The following is a 22,282-nucleotide window of genomic DNA, read 5'->3' as shown; positions in this document are numbered from 1 at the left end:
GGGCACAGCGTGCCGGCTCTGTCGGCCGTGTACATTCCAGGCATTGAAAACTGGCAAGCGGACTACCGAAGTGGTCAGATGCTGGACCAAGGGGAATGGCTTCTCAGCTCAATCGGAAGGTACAGAGGTTTGTGGCCAGGTCAAAGGATCCCTGGGTGGACGCGGCAGACACGGTGGCTCCCTGGGGGCGTTATCGTCTGATTTATGTTTTTCCCACCTCCAACTTCTAACGCGTCTGCTTCTCATAGTGGTGGCCGAGGGGATTCCGGTAATTCTAATTGCCCCAGATTGGCCTCGACGTCCTTGGTACGCCAACTTAGTATGAATGGTGGCAGATGTTCCTTGGTGACTGCCGATGCGAGAGGACCTTCTGTCGCAAGGAAGGCCTACATCTCCATGTGTGAGGAGATGGGGTGGCGTCCACCCCATCTTCAGTTTCCAGGATCCTGCTGTTTTTGCAGCGAGGTGTGGATCAGAAACTTGCATTAAGCACCATTAAGGGGCAGATATCAGCTTTGGCTGTCCTTTTTCAGCGTCCCTTGGCGACTCATTCATTGGTGAGTATGTTTGTTTGTTCAGGGGGTTCGACATATGGTCCCTCCGGTTCGACCACCGCTACCTCTGGGATTTGAATCTGGTGCTCTGAGTGCTTCAGAAACCGCAGTTTGAAAACATTAGGGAGATTCCCTTATTGACACTCTCTCAGAAAGTAGTCTTTATAGTGGCCATTACATCTGCCAGGAGGGTTTCTGAGTTTGCTGCCTTGTCTTGCAAGTCTCCCTACTTGATCCTCCACAAGGATAAGGCGGTGCTGCTTCCGCAGCCTTCGTTTCTTCCAAAGGTTGTTTCGGCCTTTCATCTAAATGAGGACATTGTGCTTCTGTCCTTATGTCCTCAGCTGTCACACCCCAAAGAGGTCGCTTTGCATTCCTTGGACGTGGTCCGGGCTCTGCAGGTGTATGTCTGCTACGGCTCCTTTTCGGAGGTCGGACTCGCTGTTTTTATCGGTGGCTGGTCCGAAGTAGGGACTAGCGGTCTCATCGGCCACCATCTCTCGGATCAGACAGATTGTAGCTCAGGCTCATGCCATAAGGGGACGGGTGCCTCCCTTTCCTGTCACGGTGCATTCTACCAGGGCAATTGGTGCCTCTTGGGCTTTCTGACATCAAGCATCCGTTTCCCAGGTGTGCAAGGGGGCGACCTGGCCTTTTGGCTAAGATCAAGTGTAGTATCTGTTCTTCTCAGTTACCAGGAGGTGGCGCTTGCTTCTGTCCCTGTTCTACGGCGAGGTGGAGCAGGGGTGGCGGTTGCTATGCAAAACCTGCTGGTGTAAAGGTGACCCGGAGCGGTTCGTAGCCGAAAGGGAAGCCTTCTGATGGGGATGGAGAACCACTGGTCAGCGCCAGGGGAGGGGACCCTGGCCTTCTGGCTTGGATTGTGGCAGCTTTAGCTCCGGTCAGTTTTTCGGGAGGGAATGTTTTTTTCCCCTGTTTCCAATAGGGGGGCGGCCTGTACTTCCCAAATGTAATTAGGAGTGATGGGAGTGAGGCCTGATGGCAAAAGGTCTCACTAAGCTCCTGGATCTCCATGCCTTTCTGGCTGGGGTGGGGGCTGCTGTGGTCTGGGTTGGGGGGGTCGGGGATGCTTCTTTGGAAAAGCCTATGGTGATGTGCCCCTGAAGTGGCAGTTCAGGGGTGCCTTACATTCACTTTGAAGTTTGGCACCACGGACACTTCAATGTATACACACTTTTTCACACCTGCCTCTAGGGCCAGGCCTTTTGGCTAGGACCAGAGGAATTTTTGATTCCTGGCCGGAGCGCCTGGTCATTGTGTTTACACAATGGCCACCTTTTTCACTCTCCTTCTCCACTATCCCTTCCCCACTTTTTATTTATTTTATTTTGTGTGTTGTGTGTCACGTTTTATGTTTGTCACTCCATGTGTGGCGAGTAGGGTGTCGGTCCTCGGACCTATCCTGAAAGTCTTGTGGGAGGGTGGACATAGGCCTTCTGGCTTGGTTCACCCTCTCTTTGGGGGGTCTCCCTTCGGGGGAGCCCCTACCCTAGTACCTGGGTGGGTCTGTTTCGGCAGACCTTCCGGAGAAAGGCGGCTGTCTGGCTTCGGCTGGATGGGCCATGAATTTGGTACCTCAGTCCCCGTCTGGAGCCTAACACCCCGGGGGGTCAGGGTAAGGTCCTTCCTAGTGGAGGACAGCAGACACCCATGGCACGGTTTTGTGTTTCACTCTGTGTGTGCACTTTTTTTTGGCACCGGGTGGACGTTTTTTGGGGTGTGTTTTGCACGCCATAGGCTTTTTTTCAATAGAAAAAAAAACCTGTCCTGTTAACCCGCTGTATGGTCTTGACCACTGTGCTGCAGCTCAGTTTCAGGGTCTTGCCAATCTTCTTATAGCCTAGGCCAGTGATGGCGAACCTTGGCACCCCAGATGTTTTGGAACTACATTTCCCATGATGCTCAGCTACACTGCAGAGTGCATGAGCATCATGGGAAATGTAGTTCTAAAACATCTGGGGTGCCAAGGTTCGCCATCACTGGCCTAGGCCATCTTCATGAAGAGCAACAATTCTTTTTTTTCAGATCCTCAGAGTTCTTTGCTATGAGGTGCCATGTTGAACTTCCAGTGACCAGTATGAGAGAGTGAGAACTATAATGGCATAACACACCTGCTCCCCATTCACACCTGAGACCTTGTAACACTAACGAGTCATATGACACCGGGGAGGGAAAATGGCTAATTGGGCCCAATTTGGACATTTTTACTTAGGGGTTTACTCACTTTTGTTGCCAGCGGTTCAGACAGTATTGGCTAGGGTGTTGAGTTATTTTCATGGAACAGAAAATTTACTCTGTTATACAAGCTCTACACTCACTACTTTACATTGTAGCAAAGTGTCATTTCTTCAGTGTTGTCACATGAATAAATATAATAAAACGTTTACAAAAATGTTAGGGGTGTACTCACTTTTGGGAGATACTGTGTGTGTGTGTATGTATGTATGTATGTGTGTGTATGTATATATATATATATATATATATATTATACACTAACAAATATAACATGTTTTTGTTTTGTTTTTTTCTTTTTTGTTTACAAACATGCCAGCTTCAGATTTATTATTATAAACTCCGATTTCCAGCATTATGATTATTATGGATTGGAAAAGGATAGTTTCAGTGTTCAACCACAAGGTGGCAACAACACACCAATAATGGTAGAAACCAGCAACATTTCCCAGTGCAAATGCTTAACCTCTGCTTTACCTACTGTATGTGACTTAAACAAAGTGGTCACAAGATTAGCATGTAAGCCACCATTGCCGAGGTCACCTTGTAGAAATGCTAGTTACCTGGTTTTTATGCTGTCCTTTAAAATTTTGAATCACTGACACAAAGTAAATACTGCAAACTTTTATCTGGCTTTCCTGATCTGCACACCTCTTCTCAGTCAGTGTTTTTATAAAGTTCTGGAGCCAGAGGGTCAACAACAGCCAAGTAACTAGCATTTTATGGAGGAAGTCTGCAGTGGCTGCCCCAATATTTCTCTGACAGGTTAACTTTAAGATGTAGGTAATGACTTGTACGTAATGACTGTAATCATATCCTTGACCATTTCAGATGACTGTGGAGTTGTTGTATTGTTGTAGCTTGTGTTAATATGAATGCTGTTTTCTCAGGCTCTGTGTGTAAATTGTATGGTGTGCAAATGGCATTCCGGATGTGGTGTTCAAATAATGTTATCAGTGGTTGCTTTGGACTTTCGTAAATTCCAGCTGTAAGGTGAAAATATTGCAACAGCCCCCTCTGGTCTATGATCAAAAAATTAAGTCCCCATATGTAGGCTTTCTTCACACATGAAGGAATGTAGATGCATATTGCAGTTAAATGTATTTTTATGTTTCAGCCTTTTTACTTTTAAATGTATTTTCATCCGTTAATATCAGTTTATCTGCTAGGGACAGATGACACAACTCTGAAATCCTCAGGCATAGGCTGACTTTCCAACCCCTGGTCTCTCCTGTCTGCTCAGCAATACTGACCCACATGTTGTTGGAATCCTGATGCATCCTAGCTATATTTCTTCTTCTCATTGTACCATAACGCTGAAGTTGTGAGCAGACAGGTTCTGTATTGCAGAAGAGATGTATGCAATGTGTCTTCTGTAATAGAATAAATCTACAGTATCTATCTACACAGCCTTCTTAAAAATCTACACTGCGCTGCACAAGCACAGCTCAGTTAGGCTCCGTGCTAGGAAGGCAATGTGCAAGGATGGTTCACCTTCTGTGCATGTGTGGGTGTTAAAGTGGATGTAAACCAGAAAAAAAAATTTTCATTAAGGCTTGCATCTTGTACAGTGTAGGATTTCATGTCACCTGTGCCTAGTCATGCCTCAAAGAGTTAATCCAGGTCTGAGCAATCCTATCTTTGTTCAGTGAGATAAAAACTGACACAGAGAAATAGGAGCCCATGTCTCCTCCTTGCTGTGAGTGACAGGGGATTTCCTTATCTCATGCACAAGTCTGAGAGAGGCATTCTGTGTACTTCAGATCCTCTCCTCCTCTCTTCTCCAGCTCTCCCATGATTGGCTGCTCCACACCTCAGCATGATTGGGCATGCTAAAGTCATGTAGTGACTTTTTTGGGTTTTGACTGGATGTTAGAGATCATAGCAGAAGTTCAGTGTAAGAAATACACAGGAGAAAATGCACGTTGACAAGGGAAGTGTAAAGGTGGGTGGGGAGTCTACTGAAATCACGACTCCACCCACCGAGCTCCAGACAGATCTTCCCACAGAATCTGCAGTTTTTTGGGTCTCATAACAGACAGAGGGGAGACAGGCCTAAGAACTGAAATCCAATGAATGAAAAGGGTGGTCTAGTTACAACCTGGGAAGGAAATGGCTAGGTGATGCTGGACATCCTCCAACCCAGAAATGAGGCAGGCTGTATCAGACTTGCTGCAACTTCAAATGCATGTGTCAAAAGCTCACAGTGTGCAGTGAAATCAGAAAAATCTATTTTAATACAGAAGAGGAGCCAGTACAACTGTTGATTGAAGTTGAAGCTGGAGTTCAGCTTTAAACACTATTATGTTTCTACAAAACAGAATAGGACCATTTCACATGGCTAAATAGCAGGACGTTCCCGTTGCCATTGCATTTATTTCATTGTTTTCAAACATAGAGTCAATACAAATTTGGAGTCAAATATATTTTTATTGTTCTTAACAGAATAAGGTGACATAAGTAACGTTCAGATGTCAATACCATAGGGTAACACCATGCAAGTCACGTTTTCAGTACATAATAGGAATCAGTTCTTACGAAAGCACTAACACACCGTCGCTTACCGAGAGCAGACCGTGGTAAACTATACAAGGAACAGCGAAGACTAATAAAGTTGGAGGGTACAACATCTGACTGTGGGGTGAAAGAATATAGCTATGGGAAGAAAAGAGGGAAAAGAACAATAGAGGAAAGAAAGGACAGGGATAGATCCCGGTGCGACAAACCTGTATGATGTAATCAGGATGTGTGTCCTGGTTGACCCTGGGGCGTCAACAATATTTTCAGGGAGTCCAAAGCAGAGTAATCGATCCAGATGAGCCAAAGGATCTTAAATTTGTCGAAGGTTTCATTATTAAGGGCTAACATTTCTTCCATGCACAGAGTCAATATACATTTAGATACAAATCAGTTTAACAGAGTTTATTTAAAATATTTTGTAGCACTGACCCCGAAGGAGCTGCTGGTTTTAATGGGCTTACCGTTACCTTCTTGACCTCGTCTGCGTCTAGGGGTTTCCCGTGGTAGATGGTCCAAAGAATTGTAGAAACTGACACTGGATCCTCTTTTTGGGATATATATTGAAAAGATAACACAGTTTCTCAATGGAGGGTAGAGGGTTTAGGAAGGAAAGTTCAAAAGGTGCTTTTGGAACTGCAAGAAAATAGGAAGTCTCTCACTATAGAAATCCAGAGAATTACCGTTTCATAACTGGATTCTCACAGCTACCGGATAGACCTCCTCTCACTAGGCCTAGCAGCCAATAGAGTGTTTAAGTAGAGCAAAGTCTCTGCCACAGACTTGGATGTAGAACACTTGTACACGTTTCTGCCATAGACTTGAATGTAGAACACTTGAACAAAGTCTCTGCCACAGAATTGGATGTAACTGAGGGTAATTTAAAGAGCCATCATACGGTACCAGTATCTCACAGCCGGTCCGGCGATACCGTATGAGTGTAGATCCATTTAGTGTCCTTCAACTGAGCCTCCAGGCTCCTTCGGAGGACCCAGCCTTGTGCATGGCCTCCTCCCAAAGAGTCCTCCCCTGGGTGCTTCTCCAGTTGCTGGGCCTCTCCTCAGGTGTGACGGCACCGGACCACCTTTAAATCCTCCTCTCAGTTACTTTGCCTCGTGCTATTCAGCGCTGAGACTCAGAATTGGATGAATCCGCACCCCAGGCCATGAGGGCCATGGGGGCTGGTCAGGAGGGCCAGGACCAAGCAGACAGAAAAGATCTTTTGGACCGGAACCCAGAAGCTCGTGATGTCAGTACCAGTTCCTGTGTAAGTTTGGTCCGAATGCAATATCAGCCATATTATCTGTATGGCTGAAATCGCATCACATGGACATCACATGTGATTTGCGCTGCAGTGTAAATCACATGCAATCTCGCAGAGCGCAGAAGTGTGAACCCTGCCTAAGTAACAGTTTAGCTCAGTGTGACCAACAGTCAGGGCCAGAACAAGGGGTGGGCCAGAGGGGTGGCTGCCCTGCTCACTGTGGTATCATGTAGGGGTGGGAGGTTGTATTTGTGTTGGACGGGGAAATTTGAGGGGGAACAAGAGGCAAGTATTGTTCTATGAGGAGAAATTTGAGGGGGGGTGCCAAAAGTGGTGATATAGGGGGATTTGTGTCGGGAGGATGGGCAGAAGAAGATTTGTGCTAGGAGGGGGAATTTTGTGCCTTGGCTGGGAAAGAACATGTGTACAAGGAGGGGAATTTTTAAGAGTAGAGGATTTGTGCTAGGAGGGATGAACTTTTGAGGGGCATTTGAGATGTGTTGATTTGGAGGAGATTTTGCTGAAAGATTTGGGCAAAGATTTGTACTGAGAGGGGGAATTTTTAGCAGGAGGGCAGATTCAGCGCCTAGAGGCGATTCAGTTCGCATGTTCACCCTGGGCTCTAGATGACCTTGTCCTGGCACTGCCAACAGTCATATGTAGCATTCAATATGTGCCTTCTGTTCCTTTGTCCATGGATCTGAACTGCCACCATCCAAATAATGCAATTCCGTTTAAATTGTCTCTGCTACTACCACCAGTCTATATCATCCAAGAATCCAAATATTGCAACATTTTGTGGGTACAAGCAGCTTTTTCAAGGGAAAGTCTCCTTTATACTATGCTATATGTTACCCATATATAAAGGAGTACAAAAAATAAATATGGCTGCAAATTGTTCTTTATTTATTTCTAATCAGCCACTCAGGAATTTTACACTAGAATAGAAAGACTATAATATTGATATAAGCAATAAATAATATTCTGGCCTGTCCCAAGACTTGGGTAATGATTAGTAGGTATCAAGTGTGTATTATATTTTATTGTATAATGTTCAGACGAGCAGAGATTTTATTTTGTGTTTTTATACACTTGTCCTCGTCCCATCCCACGTAGGGCTGCAGTATTTTAGAGACTCTCTTTTGTTTGCACAGAGAAGGACAGGACACAGAATCAATATTTGAGGTTATGGATTAACCAGAATGTGATCTAACGCTTATGGCTAAAATTGGAGTCCACAGTGTCTAAAAGCTTGTTAGACACAAGGAATCCAGCTGACGACACTAGACCGATCCAAGGGATCCATACAGCAGTGATTTGTAAGTTATTTGTGGTGTTTTGTGCGATTTATATAATGCAATCAAGACTGTATCTCGCAAACCCAAATAGTTGACTTTTGCCAAAACTGGGGGTTGCTGAATAAGCCCAAATTCAAGCTATGTATGGCATTTACAGTGCAGTATTTTTAAAATGAGACTAAGCCCTTGTACACGCGGTCGGAAATTCAGACGGAAACGGTCCGATCAGATTATATTGTCTTAAAATCCAATCGTGAGTGGGCTCTATCTGACTTTTTCCGTTGGTAAGTCCGACTGAAAAAATATGAGAGCTGGATCCGATCGGACTTTTTCTAATCGTTTGTAGAGAATTTCGATTGGACAAAGTGCCACGCATGCTTAGCTCAAGGTATGAGAGCAAAGCTATTGGCTACTAGGCTGAACATAGTCCTGTCGGAACGAACGAACGTCATCCCGTTCCGAACCAATGTCATCCTGTTCCGAACGATCAGATTTTCCGACAACTTTGTCCGACCGCGTGTATGCAACACCAGTTTCGGACAAAATCCGACGTATTTTGTGGTCGGAATTTCCGACCATGTGTACAAGGGCTTAGATCAAAAACAGAGGAGTTGTTCAAAACTAACCTTATAAAGCTAAATTTTGTAGTAGTTGATGCTTAGAACAGATTTCCAACAGAAGTAACGAGTCAGTCAACAGGAAGTGAATTTTTAATGTGTGTGTGTGGAACAAACATAAATCTATGCTTAGACAAAAAGGTTAAAGTGGAAAAAAAAAAGGGGGCAGACTTGAACACTTGATCTTTTTTTTCTGCCATCCCTCATCATGTTTCAGTGTTTGTATGAGATGTTGGAGCTAGCAAAAGAAGCCTGCTACAATCGGTATTAATTATGCTCAAAAGAAAACTCTGCTATGTGTTGTAAACTGGGCGATCTTGCAGCATGAGCAGGAAAAGCACCCAATCACTGTATCAGGATGATGGGGAGACTACTGAAAACTTTTTTAAGGCTTTTTTTTGGGTGGCAATGCCTACCACCCCTTAAAAGTAGCCTATGGGGGATTGCTTTTCAGAGGGAAGTATAGCAGTGGCTGGAAACTATACTGATGCCTCTTGAATGCCTGTTTTTTACAAAAAAAAAAAATACATGACTGCGAGCCAAGCCTGCAGACTTGGTGCACTCCCATTTACCCATTTCCCAAAGTTTGACAGTCAGTGCAAAGCATCATGGGCATGTTCAGCCCACTCAGGCAGTGATGTTAGAATTTATGTGGGAAGTTGGGGGAGCAGTAAACGCAGATTCAGTTTGCTCCCATTGACCCCTGTCCACTGACAATGGGCAAGTTTGACAGGCTGTGCAAAGCATCATAGCCCCCTCTTGCTGTAAGAATTGTGGTGTGCTGTTAGAATTTAGACGAGAGCCTGGAGACAGTTGAACTGTGGCACAGCTGCTTGTTTTTTACCGCCCCGTCAGCCGCCTAGGTGAAGACACTTAATACCGTATGCTCATTTCACAGACGCCTCATTCAAGAGCATGTGTGAGAAGTACTACAAAAATCACTGATAACATATCATTATCTTTACTAATACTATACTGTACATTTACAGTGTAAACAAAATTCCCCTAAATTAACAGCTATGTCCACTGTCCGAGAACAGGATTTGGCTGACTTTTGACTTTCCATTTATTCTGTATTTATTATTTATCATACATGTACCACAGATATGAGATATCCTTTCCCGTGTACAATGTGGTGGATTCTTCTCCTTGTCATCACCAGCTTTACCATCCTACCTGCTTACAGCAGCTCAAGTAAGTGTGTAGTGTCCATTGTATCATTATTGAAATTAAAAGGTCTGTCCAACCAAGACACTTTTGTAGATACTGGGAAGTGAAATTTCTTGAGGACTCATATACAGTGCATACGGAAAGTATTCACAGCACTTCACTTTTTACAAATGTTGTTATGCTACAGCCTTATTCCAAAATTATTGCAAAATTTATTAAATTCATTATTTTCCCCAAAATTCTACAAACACTCTATAATGGCAACGTGACAGAAGTTTGTTTGAAATCTTTGCAAATTTATTAAAAAGAAAAAAAAATCACATGTACATAAGTATTCGCAGCCTTTGCCATAACACTCACAATTGAGCTCAGGAGTCCACCGCTGGTAAATTTAGTTAATTAGACATGATTTGGAAAGGCACCCACCTGTCTATATGAGGTCCCACAGGTAACAGTGTATGTCAGATCCACAAACCAAGCCAGGAAGTCCAAGGAATTGTCTGTAGACCTCCAAGACCTCCTTGTTTTCCAGGCACAGATTTGTGGAAGGGTACAACAAAAATTTCTGCAGCATTGAAGGCCCCTAAGACCCCTTTCACACCACACCGCACCTTGCGTCGGCGGTAAAACGCCGTAATTTTTAGCGGCGTTTTACCGCCGGACTTGCGGCGGATTTGCGGCGCATTTCGGCCGCTAGCGGGGCGCTTTTACCCCCCGCTAGCGGCCGCGTAAGGGTTAAAACCGCCAGAAAATATGCTGCAATAGCGGCGTTTTGCCGGCGGCATTACAGCGCTGCCACATTGATTTCAATGGGCAGCAGCAGCAGAGCAGTGGTAAACACACGGCTCCTTCACCGCTCCAAAGAAGCTGCTGGCAGGACTTTTTTCTGACGTCCTGCCAGCGCACCGCTTTAGTGTGAAAGCCCTCGGGGCTTTCACACTACACACAATGGTGCAGCTTCTTTAGGGCGTTTTGCAGGCGCTATTTCTAACGCTATAGCGCCTGCAAAACGCCCTGGTGTGAAAGGGGTCTAAGAGCGCAGGGGCCTCCATCATCCATAAATGTAAGGCATTTGAAACTACCAGGACTCTTCCTAGAGTGGGTTGCCCAGCCAAACTGAGTGATTGGGGAATCAGTCAGGGAGATGACCAAGAACCCGATGGTCACTCTGTCAGAGCTCCAGCATTTCTCTGTGGAGAGAGGAGAGCCTTCCAGAAGAACAACCATCTCTGCAGCACTTTACCAATCAGGCGTGAGTGGCCAGACGGAAGCCACTCCTCAGTAAAAGGTACATGACAGCCCATCTGGAGTTTGCCAAAAGGCACCAGAAGGTCGCTCAGACCATGAGAAACAAAATTCTCTGTTCTGACATAACAAAGATGGAACTCTTTTTGCCTGAATGGCAAGTGTCATATCTGGAGAAAACCAGGCAGCGCTCATCACCTGGCCAATACCAGGCCTACAGTGAAACATGGTACTGGCAGCATCATGCTTTGGGGATATTTTTCAGCGGCAGGAACTGAGAGACTAGTCAGGATCGAGGGAAAGATGAATGCAGCAATGTACAGAGATATCCTTGATAAAAACCTGCTCCAGAGCACTCTGGACCTCAGACTGGGGCGAAGGTTCATCTTCCAACAGGACAACGACCCTAAGCACACAGCCAAGATAACAAAGGAGTGGCTACAGAACAACTGTGAATGACCTTGAGTGGCCCAGCCAGAGCCCAGACTTGAACCCGATTGAACATCTCTGAAAAGATCTGAAAATATCTGTGCACCAAAGCTCCCCATACAGCCTGATGGAGCTTGAGAGGTCCTGCAAAGAAGAATAGGAGAAAGTGCCCAAAAATAGGTGTGCCAAGCTTGTAGCATCATACTCAAAAGGTCTTGAGGCTGTAATTGGTGCCAAAGTTGCTTCAACAAAGTATTGGGCAAAGGCTGTGAATACTTATGTACATGGGACTTTTTCATTTTTTTGTTTTAATAAATTTGCAAAGATTTCAAACAAACTTCTTTCACATTGTCATTATGGGGTATTGTTTGTAGAATTTTGAGGAAAATAATGAATTTAATCCAAGGTTGTAACATAATGAAATGTGGAAAAAGTGGAGCACTGTGACTACTTTTCGGATGACCTGTATATCAGGAATATATATATCAAGAATTTTCTTAGTCCGAAACTGTCTTTAAGCACCTGCTAGGGGCAGCATCCTTGTTCCCTGTTGGTCTTTTTATTTATTTTATGTGCCTTTCTTTGTAATTCTTTTATGTAAGAAGTCTTTTAATTTCAACATTATGACTTTGTAAATATTGCACAACAAATAGGGTGGGGGATAGTGATCTTTTTTCTAACTGCAATGGAGCAAGCTTCATGTCTTGCCCAGTTGATAGCATAGGACTAGGGAGAAGAGAGAGCGATATTCGGGGGGTGTGGCATGTAATGGCTTTGCACTCAGTCCTGTGGAGCAACAATCCCCCCCCCCCCAAACCATATATATATATATATATATATATATATATATATATATATATATATATATATATATATATATATAATATATATTCCCCAAGCAAAACATGACTTAGTACTTGGTGGAGAAACCCTTGTTGGCAAGCACATGACATTTCTTGTAGTTGGTGACCAGGTTTGCACACCTCTCAGTAGGGAATTTGTTCCAGTCTTCTTTCCAGATCTTCACTAAATCCCTAAGGTTTTTTGGCTGTTGCTTGGCACATTGAAGTTTTAGCTCACTCCATAAATTTTCTATACACTTAAGGTCTGGGAACTGGCTAGGCCACTCCACAATCTTAATGTGCTTCTTGTTGAGCCACTCCTTTGTTGCCTTGGCGGTATGTTTTGGGTCATTGACATGCTGGAAAATCCACGGCCAGTGTTCTAGCTGAGGAAAGAAGGTTTTCATCCAATATTTTATATACATAGACCTGTGCATTGGCCCGTCAATTCGGCAAAGTCAGCCTGTACCATTTCACATTTTCACAGCTCTTTCTGAGAAGAAGTCTTTCTGTATGCAAATGTAAAATCCTTGTTTTCTTCGGTTGAAAGAGTGCCCTCCTTTGTAATAACCTTAAAGTGATTAACTGGACTAAGTTCACTACATTGACCATCATTTATGTATCTTTCTCTCTCCTCTCACATGCATACCTTTTATATTTATCAGCATTATACCTCATTTACCACATAATCGAACTATGCAATCAGGTCTGCTGAAAAATGAATAAGGGCTTTATTCCAAAACATACCTTGAAGTCATCTGCAAACACAGAACCACTTTGTCCACATTCATAATTTTACACACATTTCCAAAAAAATGAATGAAAATCGCGGGACTCACAGTTGAGATGCCATTCATTTGAAGATAGTTTTGGGTGACATGCTTCCCGCAATGCGTGTTGCCATTGTTGAGGTCATTCAAATAAATGGAATCTCCAATGCGAGTGTCAGAAACGCCTGTGCGCTTTGAGCCCCCCTCACGCCTGTGCGCTTTGAGCCCCCCTCACGCCTGTGCGCTTTGAGCCCCCCTCACGCCTGTGCGCTTTGAGCCCCCCTCACGCCTGTGCGCTTTGAGCCCCCCTCACGCCTGTACGCTTTGAGCCCCCCTCACGCCTGTATGCTTTGAGCCCCCCTCACGCCTGTATGCTTTGAGCCCCCCTCACGCCTGTACGCTTTGAGCCCCCCTCACGCCTGTACGCTTTGAGCCCCCCCTCACACTTGTATGCTTTGAGCCCCCCTCACACCTGTACGCTCTGAGCCCCCCTCACACCTGTACGCTCTGAGCCCCCCTCACACCTGTACGCTCTGAGCCCCCCTCACACCTGTACGCTCTCAGCCCCCCTTCACACCAGTACGCTCTCAGCCCCCCTTCACACCAGTACGCTCTCAGCCCCCCTTCACACCAGTACGCTCTCAGCCCCCCTTCACACCAGTACGCTCTCAGCCCCCCTTCACACCAGTACGCTCTCAGCCCCCCTTCACACCAGTACGCTCTCAGCCCCCCTTCACACCAGTACGCTCTCAGCCCCCCTTCACACCAGTACGCTCTCAGCCCCCCTTCACACCAGTACGCTCCTAGCACCACTCACATGTGTGTGCGTATATGACAAGCATGTACACACACTGTACACACATACACAGAGACATGTAAACACACACAGGGACATGTACATACAGAGACATGTACACATACACAGGGACATGTACATACAGAGACATGTACACATACACAGGGACATGTACATACAGAGACATGTACACATACACAGGGACATGTACATACAGAGACATGTACACACACACAGGGACGTGCACACATACACAGGGACATACACATACACAGGGACGTGCACACATACACAGGGACATACACATACACAGGGACATGTACATACAGAGACATGTGTACACACACACACACAGGGACATGTACATACAGAGACATGTACACACAGAGAACTGTAGACACACAGGCATGTACACAGTCACACACACAGCCAGCCTTACTTGTAAAGTGGTCTTGTCCCAGCTCGTTTCCATATGCAGAGGGGTGCACATGTAGGAAATGGCCAGAGGTGGCAGCAAAGAGCCCAATTGTCGGCTCATGACACAGCAGCAGCCTTCCAACTCGCACGCATTCTGGAGCATCCACAGAGCTCCTCTGCACCGACCCTGCTTTCTCATATCCCTGCCAGTCGGCTGGGCCCGTCTAGATGCTGGGGCCCCTTACATGTGTATGGGCTGTTCCCCCTGATGGAGGCCCTGTATGTAGTAAATTTGAAAATTGATCTGAATAGTTCTGACTTACTGACTGTGTTATTTCTTGAGGCTCTACAATGCCGGGACAGGACAAATACCCCCCAAATAACCCCTTTTTGGAAGGTAGACAGTCCTAGGTATTTAATAAGAGGCATGGAGAGTTATTTGAAGTTGTATTTGTTTTTGTCACAATTTTTGGAAAAATGTCGAAATTTAATCTTTTTTTTTTTTCACAAAGTTGCTATTTTAACAAGTTATTTCTCACACACAGCATAAGCATATTTACAATTACAGCCCAAAACACTGCTATGCCTCCTAAGTATGTGTGAGATTTTTTCACAACCTAGATACATAGAGGGGCCCAAAATCCAAGGAGCACCTTCAGGTGTTCCAAAGGCATAAAGTATGCATCTAATTTCCTGACTGCCTATCACATTTTTGGAGACCCAGGACATTGAAAACACCCACAAAATGACCCCATTTTAGAAAGCAAACACTCCAATGTATTTTCTGAAAGACATAGCCTTTTGAAAATGTAATTTTTTCCCCAAAGTTTTCGGAAAATGCAGGAAAGAAAATTAGATTTTGTTTTTTTACACAAAGTTGTGAATTAATAGGATATTTCTAACACACATCATAGGCATACTTAGAAATCCACAAAAAACACAATTGGCTACTGCTCTGAGTGTGGCTATACCACATGCATGAGATTTGATTCACAGCCTAGCTACACAGAGGACCCCAACATCCAAAGAGCACCTTTAGACTTTCTAGTGGCATAAATTACACATCTAATTTCCTGACTACCTATCAAATTTTTGGAGGCCCTGGAGCACCATGACAGTCGAAAAGCCCATAAAATTACCCCATTTTGGAAAATAAACACCCCAAGGTATTTTTAGGAGGCATGGTGAGTGAGTCTTTTCAAGACTTTATATTTTGCCAAAGGTTTTTGGAAAATGCAGAAAGAAAATGAGAAGAAAATTTGTTTACTCAAATTTGGCAATTTAATAAGATAATTCTCACACACGGCATCGGCATACTTAGAATTACACCCCAAAACACATTCCACTCCTCCTGTTATGATGTCATACATTTGAGACTTTTTCAGTGTCTGGATTGATTATGTACCAGACATTGGCTTTCATTTGTGTGATACACAAGATACAATGTACTGTAAAGGTTGGCTCTGTATGAGTGATCAGGATATATAGCTTAGTGTAGCGTCACCTATAGCAGTCCTAATTCCTATAAGCCCAGCAAGCCTAGCCTAGTGGTATGTGGCTGCCCCCAGGAATGCCATGTTCACTAGCCAGGAAGTGCAGGTGACTGAAGAAAGGGCAAAATAGTTTCTGTGGTTCCAGGTGTGCAGTTGACCACAGGGGATGGTTGGGACTAGTGTCTCACAGGAATATAGCCAGTGGGATGTGCAGATGGGTCAGTTCATGTGCAGGCAGAGACATGGTCAGCAAGCAGACAAATAATCAGTCCAGACAGCAGGCAGAAATGTGGTCCATAAACAGTACAGGATTGGTAGAATCAGCAAGCAGAAGCAACACTGTAACTGGTGTGGTGGTGATTACAGACGCTGGGACTGGTGTAACTGGTATGGCGGTGATCAGAGACAATATGACTGGTGTGGTGGTGATCAGAGACACGTTAACTGATGTGGCGATGATCAAGGACAATATGACAATATATTAAGTATATATTTGTTGCATAACTGTCCCATATGGTTACCACGGAAATTCTTTAAACAAATAGATCCCCTGTTTAGAGATGTTATATGGAGATATAAACATCCTCGGATCAGTTTGGAAACTTTGCATCTGCAAAGGAGGAGGTTGACTGTTTGACTGTCCCTAATGCCAGGCTTTATTAGCTGGCATCCCAACTTCAGCAATTAAATTGATTGAATACTATAGATTGTGAGGATCCCATACAACAAATACACTTTCCCAGTTGCTGATAGATTCACTAGTGCAGTCAATAGTTTCTTACCATTTTTATAACAAACGTAGATATCTTACATTTTATTTGGTACATAGGATTTGGACCACTGTTCAACAAGAAACTCATTATGAGGGTTAAACACAATATATGCCCATATGGAATAATCCACAACTACCTGAAGGGGCAAAACTTAAAAGTTTTGATTTGTGGAAAAAGGCAGGTATTCTGTTTTTTTAACCAACTTTATGATAAGGATGTTTTGCAATCATTTGATAAATTGGCAGCGAAATATCATTTGTCTGTAGCACTGACCCCCGAAGGAGCTGCTGGTTTTGTTGGGCTTACCGTTACCTTCTTGACCTCGTCTAGGGTTTCCCGTGGTAGATGGCCCAAAGAAATGTAGAAATTGACACTGGATCTCCTTTTGGGTTATTTATTTGAAACAGAAAACAAGATCTTTCAGTTTAGCATAGAGGGTTAGGAGGAAGTTCAGGTACTTTGGACTGTCAAAAATGGAAAGTCTTTATAGAAGGAATCCAGAGAATAACTGTTTCACAGCTGGATTTTCACAACCCCCGGATAGACCTCCTCTCACTAGGCCTAGCAGCCGGTAGGGTGTTAAATAAAGTAAAGTCTCTGCCACAGACTTGAGCGTAACTGAGGGACATAAACAAACTTATAGCGCTATCATACGGTATCAGTATCTTTCAGCCGGTCCGGTGATACCGTATGGGTGTGGATTCATTAAGTGTCCTTCAACTGAGCCTCCAGGCTCCTTCAGAGAAGCCAGCCTTGTGCATAGTCTTCTTCTAAAGAGTCCTCCCCTGGATGCTTCCCCAGTTGCTGGGCCACTACTTAGATGAGACGGCACCGATTCACCCTTGAATCACCAGGCCTCGACATCCATTCAGGCCTGTCCCTGCAGTTGCTTCGCCTTGGGCTATCCAGCGTAGCCCGTCACGTGTCACGTACCTCGTGGCTGAGTCTGACGTGCAGAGGGGGCTTCTTGTACAGCCCCGACTCAAGAACCACTAATGTTGCGACAGTGGTCTTAGGAGTGTGGTGAGGTACAGATGCCCATGTGATCTCTATGCTGAGTGATGAGAAAAGTGGTCAGTTTGTCAGCAGAGCTACATGGTAAGCTGGAACTGAAGACAGCAAACAGCGGATCCCTGTTTGGTAGAAAGCAGCAGCAGCAGTGACGACTGGATGCTTAATTGGACCAGCCAGGTTGGTAACAAACGTGCAGATGCAGGCACAGACAGCAGGCAAAGAGTCGCCAGGGTACAGGCAGGAGTTGGCAACACAGGATCAGGCAGAGCAAAGTCCAGAACAAGTCAAGGCCAAGTTAGGTAGCAATCAAGCAAAGTCAGAGGCAAGCTGGGTTTAAACATAGGAATCAAAAGGATCAGATACAGGAACAGCTGCAGATCAAACAGCAAAGGACTAGTGCAGCTACTACACTTATATAAACCACTGAGTGCCAATGCAATGGCTACCGCACATATGCGCACATCTGTGTGTGTGTGTGTGCACTCTTCTTCACACGCATTGGCGCACGTCTATTCACAGTTGGATGGGTACCAGTCAGTCCATGCCTTGCGCACTCTTGTGTGTCTCGGGGTCACTGCAGTATCGTGACCAGTACGTTCCTGACACAACGGGTGCCACCACCTGCTTTGGTGCTGCTCCCATCCAGCTGTTAATGTACTATTGCCAGATGGGAAGCAGTTAAGATACTTCCCTGTCTCTAGTGCATACAGTGGATCGTGTTTCTCAAAGAAAAATTGTAATACTTTATTTTGGGAGGGCCTATTCTCCACCCCTCCCCACCTCACAAAGTGTTTAACTGCTTCCTGGCCACTTTATAGTAAAATGACGAATTGGCAGGAACACTGTCGTTCTGGGAGGATATCATATGACGTCTTCCCATTCTCGCTGCACTGCCTACCAAGGCGCGCAGTGCGGCTATCATTGGTGTGTCGTGTCCCTGGGACACAGAGCATCACTGATCTTGGTATGACGTAGGCTCTTTACCATGCGATTACACTGTGATCAGCTGTGAAACAGGAAATGCCGGTTATCAGCATTCCTCAGCGGGGACAACTGCACTGACAATCATTATTGCCCATTAGTGACGCCTGTCAGTGCACATCATTGCTGCCCATTAGTGCCTCCTCATCACTGCCCGTCAGTGCGGCCTCATCAGCGCACATCAGTGAAGGAGAAAAATTACTTATTTACCAAATTTTTTAACAGAAATCAAGAAAAAACGTTTTTCTTTTTTTAAAATGTTCGTTGTTTTTTTTTTGTTTGTTTAGCAAAAAAAGGAAAAACCCAGTGGAGATGAAATACAAATGAACGCATTTTTCTGACCGAAAAATAGAGAACCTGCTCTCAATCTTTTGCTAGCTGGAATTCTGCCAGCAAAACTCTGATGAAGCATACACGGTCGGAATTTCTGACCAAAAGCTCACATCCGACTTTTGCTGATAGAATTTCCCACATCCAGCGACAGCTAGGCTCTATTCCCACCATTTCCCAAAGGGACCTGTACATTTAAAAAGACTCTTAAAATATTATGAGCAGTAGATTTATCTGGCATAAAACCCATCTGATCTGTATGGACAAGGGTTGTAGCTACTGCAGCCAACCTAGTGGCTGGAACTTTAGTCAATAGCTTAACATTTGTATTTAAAACTTAGATTAAATGGTAGGAATAGGCAAGTAAAGGATCCTTGTCTTTCCTAGGCATGACCACAGCCTCCCTCACTGATGGAGTAAGCACTCCTACCTGAAATGCATCATTAAGCCCCCTTTCACATGGGCTTTCCAATCAGGTCTGCCTGTCAGTTTTTCAGACGGACCTAATCGGACACTCCGTGTCTGCTGATATCCAATCCTATCCATGAAATCCAGATGGATGGAAACCCTGTCTAGAGAATCAGATTGGATAGGATCGGATGAAAACAGATAGGCAGTCTGTTTTCATCCATTCTCCTAAGCCCCTGACATTCTTCGAATTATTGAAAATTCGGTCTAAGTGTGTCTATCCGAGCACTAATACACGGCCCAACAAGAATTCTCTTGCCTTTGTTGCGCTCGTTCCCGACACACAGACAAATTCTCTGCACTTTAGGAGGTACCGTTAATTCTTAATGGTACCCCACACATTGGAAAACGTGGGGTGCTTTTGGTGCAGTGCCATTTAAAAAAAAAAAAAAAAAAAAGCTCGGGCTTCTTTCCCTGCATTTTTGTGAGTAGGGAAGTCCATTGAAATTAATGGGCTGCCCTACATACAGCACGCAGCCAACCAAGGACTTGTTCACATGTCAGGTTGGAGGGGCAGTAAAACCACATGGTTGAGCTGTTTTTACCACCCCAACTTCTTCCCCTTTAGCTGCAGAGGGAGCAGCTGGGGGTGTACACATGCTGTGGCTGCAGCTGGAGGTATACACGGGGTGAATGGATCTGCACTTCAAGTGTACACAGCTGAGGTATAGTGATGCTGCATTTACAGGCTTAAAACAGGTGATGAGGAGGCAACATAATGCCTCTTTACCGCCATTCAAACGCCTCTGAAAAGAGATCTGTGCATGGATTGCTTTTCAGAGGAGCAGCAGTACTGGCTAATATCACACACAAGCACTACAAAAGCAGTTTTGATGGTACAGGAAAGGGGGGGGGGGGTCCGGATTAAAAGTAACATACACACAGACACATCTACAGACATACAGACAAATGCAGGCCGCACACACATACAGACACATGCATACACACACACACACACACACACACACACACACACACACAGACACATGTGCACACACACAGGTGCACACACACAGGCACACACACATACAGACACATGTGCACACACACACATACAGACACATGTGCACACACACACATACAGACACATGTGCACACACACACATACAGACACATGTGCACACACACACATACAGACACATGTGCACACACACACATACAGACACATGTGCACACACACACACATACAGACACATGTGCACACACACACATACAGACACATGTGCACACACACACATACAGACACGTGCACACACACACACATACAGACACATGTGCACACACACACATACAGACACATGTGCACACACACATACAGACACATGTGCACACACACACATACAGACACATGTACGTACACGTGCACACACACACACACCGACACATGTGCATACAGACATGTATACAGACACATGTGCACACACACACACATACAGACACATGTACGTACACGTGCACACACACACACACACCGACACATGTGCATACAGACACGTATACAGACACATGTGCACACACACACACACACACACACACACATACACGCAGACACATGTACACACATACATACAGACACATGTACACACACACATACAGACACATGTGCGCGCTCACACACACATAGACACATGTGTATACACACACGCACACACACATACACGCAGACACATGTACACACATACATACAGCCATACATACAGACACATGTGCACACACACACACACACATACAGACACATGTGCGCACACACACACACACACACACACACACACACACACACATACAGACACATGTGCGCACACACACACACACACATACAGACACATGTGCGCACACACACACACACACACACATACAGACACATGTGCACACACACACACACACATGTGCACACACACATACAGACACATACAGACACATGTGCACACACACACATACAGACACATGTACACACACACACACATACAGACACATGTGCGCGCACACACATACAGACACATGTGCACACACACACATACAGACACATGTGCACACACACACACACACACATACAGACACATGTGCACACACACACATACAGACACATGTGCACACACACACATACAGACACATGTGCACACACATACAGACACATGTGCACACACACACATACAGACACATGTGCACACACACACATACAGACACATGTGCACACACACACATACAGACACATGTACGTACACGTGCACACACACACACACCGACACATGTGCATACAGACACGTATACAGACACATGTGCACACACACACATACAGACACATGTACGTACACGTACACACACACACCGACACATGTGCATACAGACACGTATACAGACACATGTGCACACACACACACACACACATACACGCAGACACATGTACACACATACATACAGACACATGTACACACACACATACAGACACATGTGCGCGCTCACACACACATAGACACATGTGTATACACACACGCACACACACATACACGCAGACACATGTACACACATGTACACACATACATACAGCCATACATACAGACACATGTGCACACACACACACACACACACACATACAGACACATGTGCGCACACACACACACACACATACAGACACATGTGCGCACACACACACACATACAGACACATGTGCGCACACACACACACATACAGACACATGTGCGCACACACACACACACACACACATATGTGCACACACACATACAGACACATACAGACACATGTGCACACACACATACAGACACATGTACACACACACACACACATACAGACACATGTGCGCGCACACACATACAGACACATGTGCACACACACACATACAGACACATGTGCACACACACACACACACACACATACAGACACATGTGCACACACACACAGACACATGTGCACGTGCACACACACATACAGACACATGTGCACACACACACACATACAGACACATGTGCACGTGCACATACAGACACATGTGCACACACACATACAGACACATGTGCACACACACATACAGACACA

At 45.0% G+C, this 22,282-nt stretch overlaps 1 protein-coding gene across 1 annotated transcript in view; it reads left to right on the top strand.

Annotated features, from left to right (window-relative positions):
- The first annotated feature begins 7,752 nt into the window (after positions 1-7,752).
- The window catches only part of PROC (protein C, inactivator of coagulation factors Va and VIIIa), a 106,437-nt gene continuing 91,907 nt past the window's right edge, over positions 7,753-22,282 (top strand). Inside the window, exons 1-2 of the mRNA XM_077488418.1 lie at positions 7,753-7,907; positions 9,608-9,697. Coding sequence (XP_077344544.1) covers positions 9,610-9,697 — 88 coding nt within the window. The 5' untranslated portion in view covers positions 7,753-7,907; positions 9,608-9,609. The remainder of the gene's footprint in view (positions 7,908-9,607; positions 9,698-22,282) is intronic.

This window comes from Lithobates pipiens, unplaced genomic scaffold (assembly GCF_037356315.1).
Source record: "Lithobates pipiens isolate NorthernLeopardFrog02 unplaced genomic scaffold, aLitPip1_a1.2 Scaffold_18, whole genome shotgun sequence".
Taxonomy (NCBI): domain Eukaryota; kingdom Metazoa; phylum Chordata; class Amphibia; order Anura; family Ranidae; genus Lithobates; species Lithobates pipiens.
The sequence above is the reverse complement of the archived record's forward strand: the minus strand, read 5'-3'. Positions and strand labels throughout refer to the sequence as shown.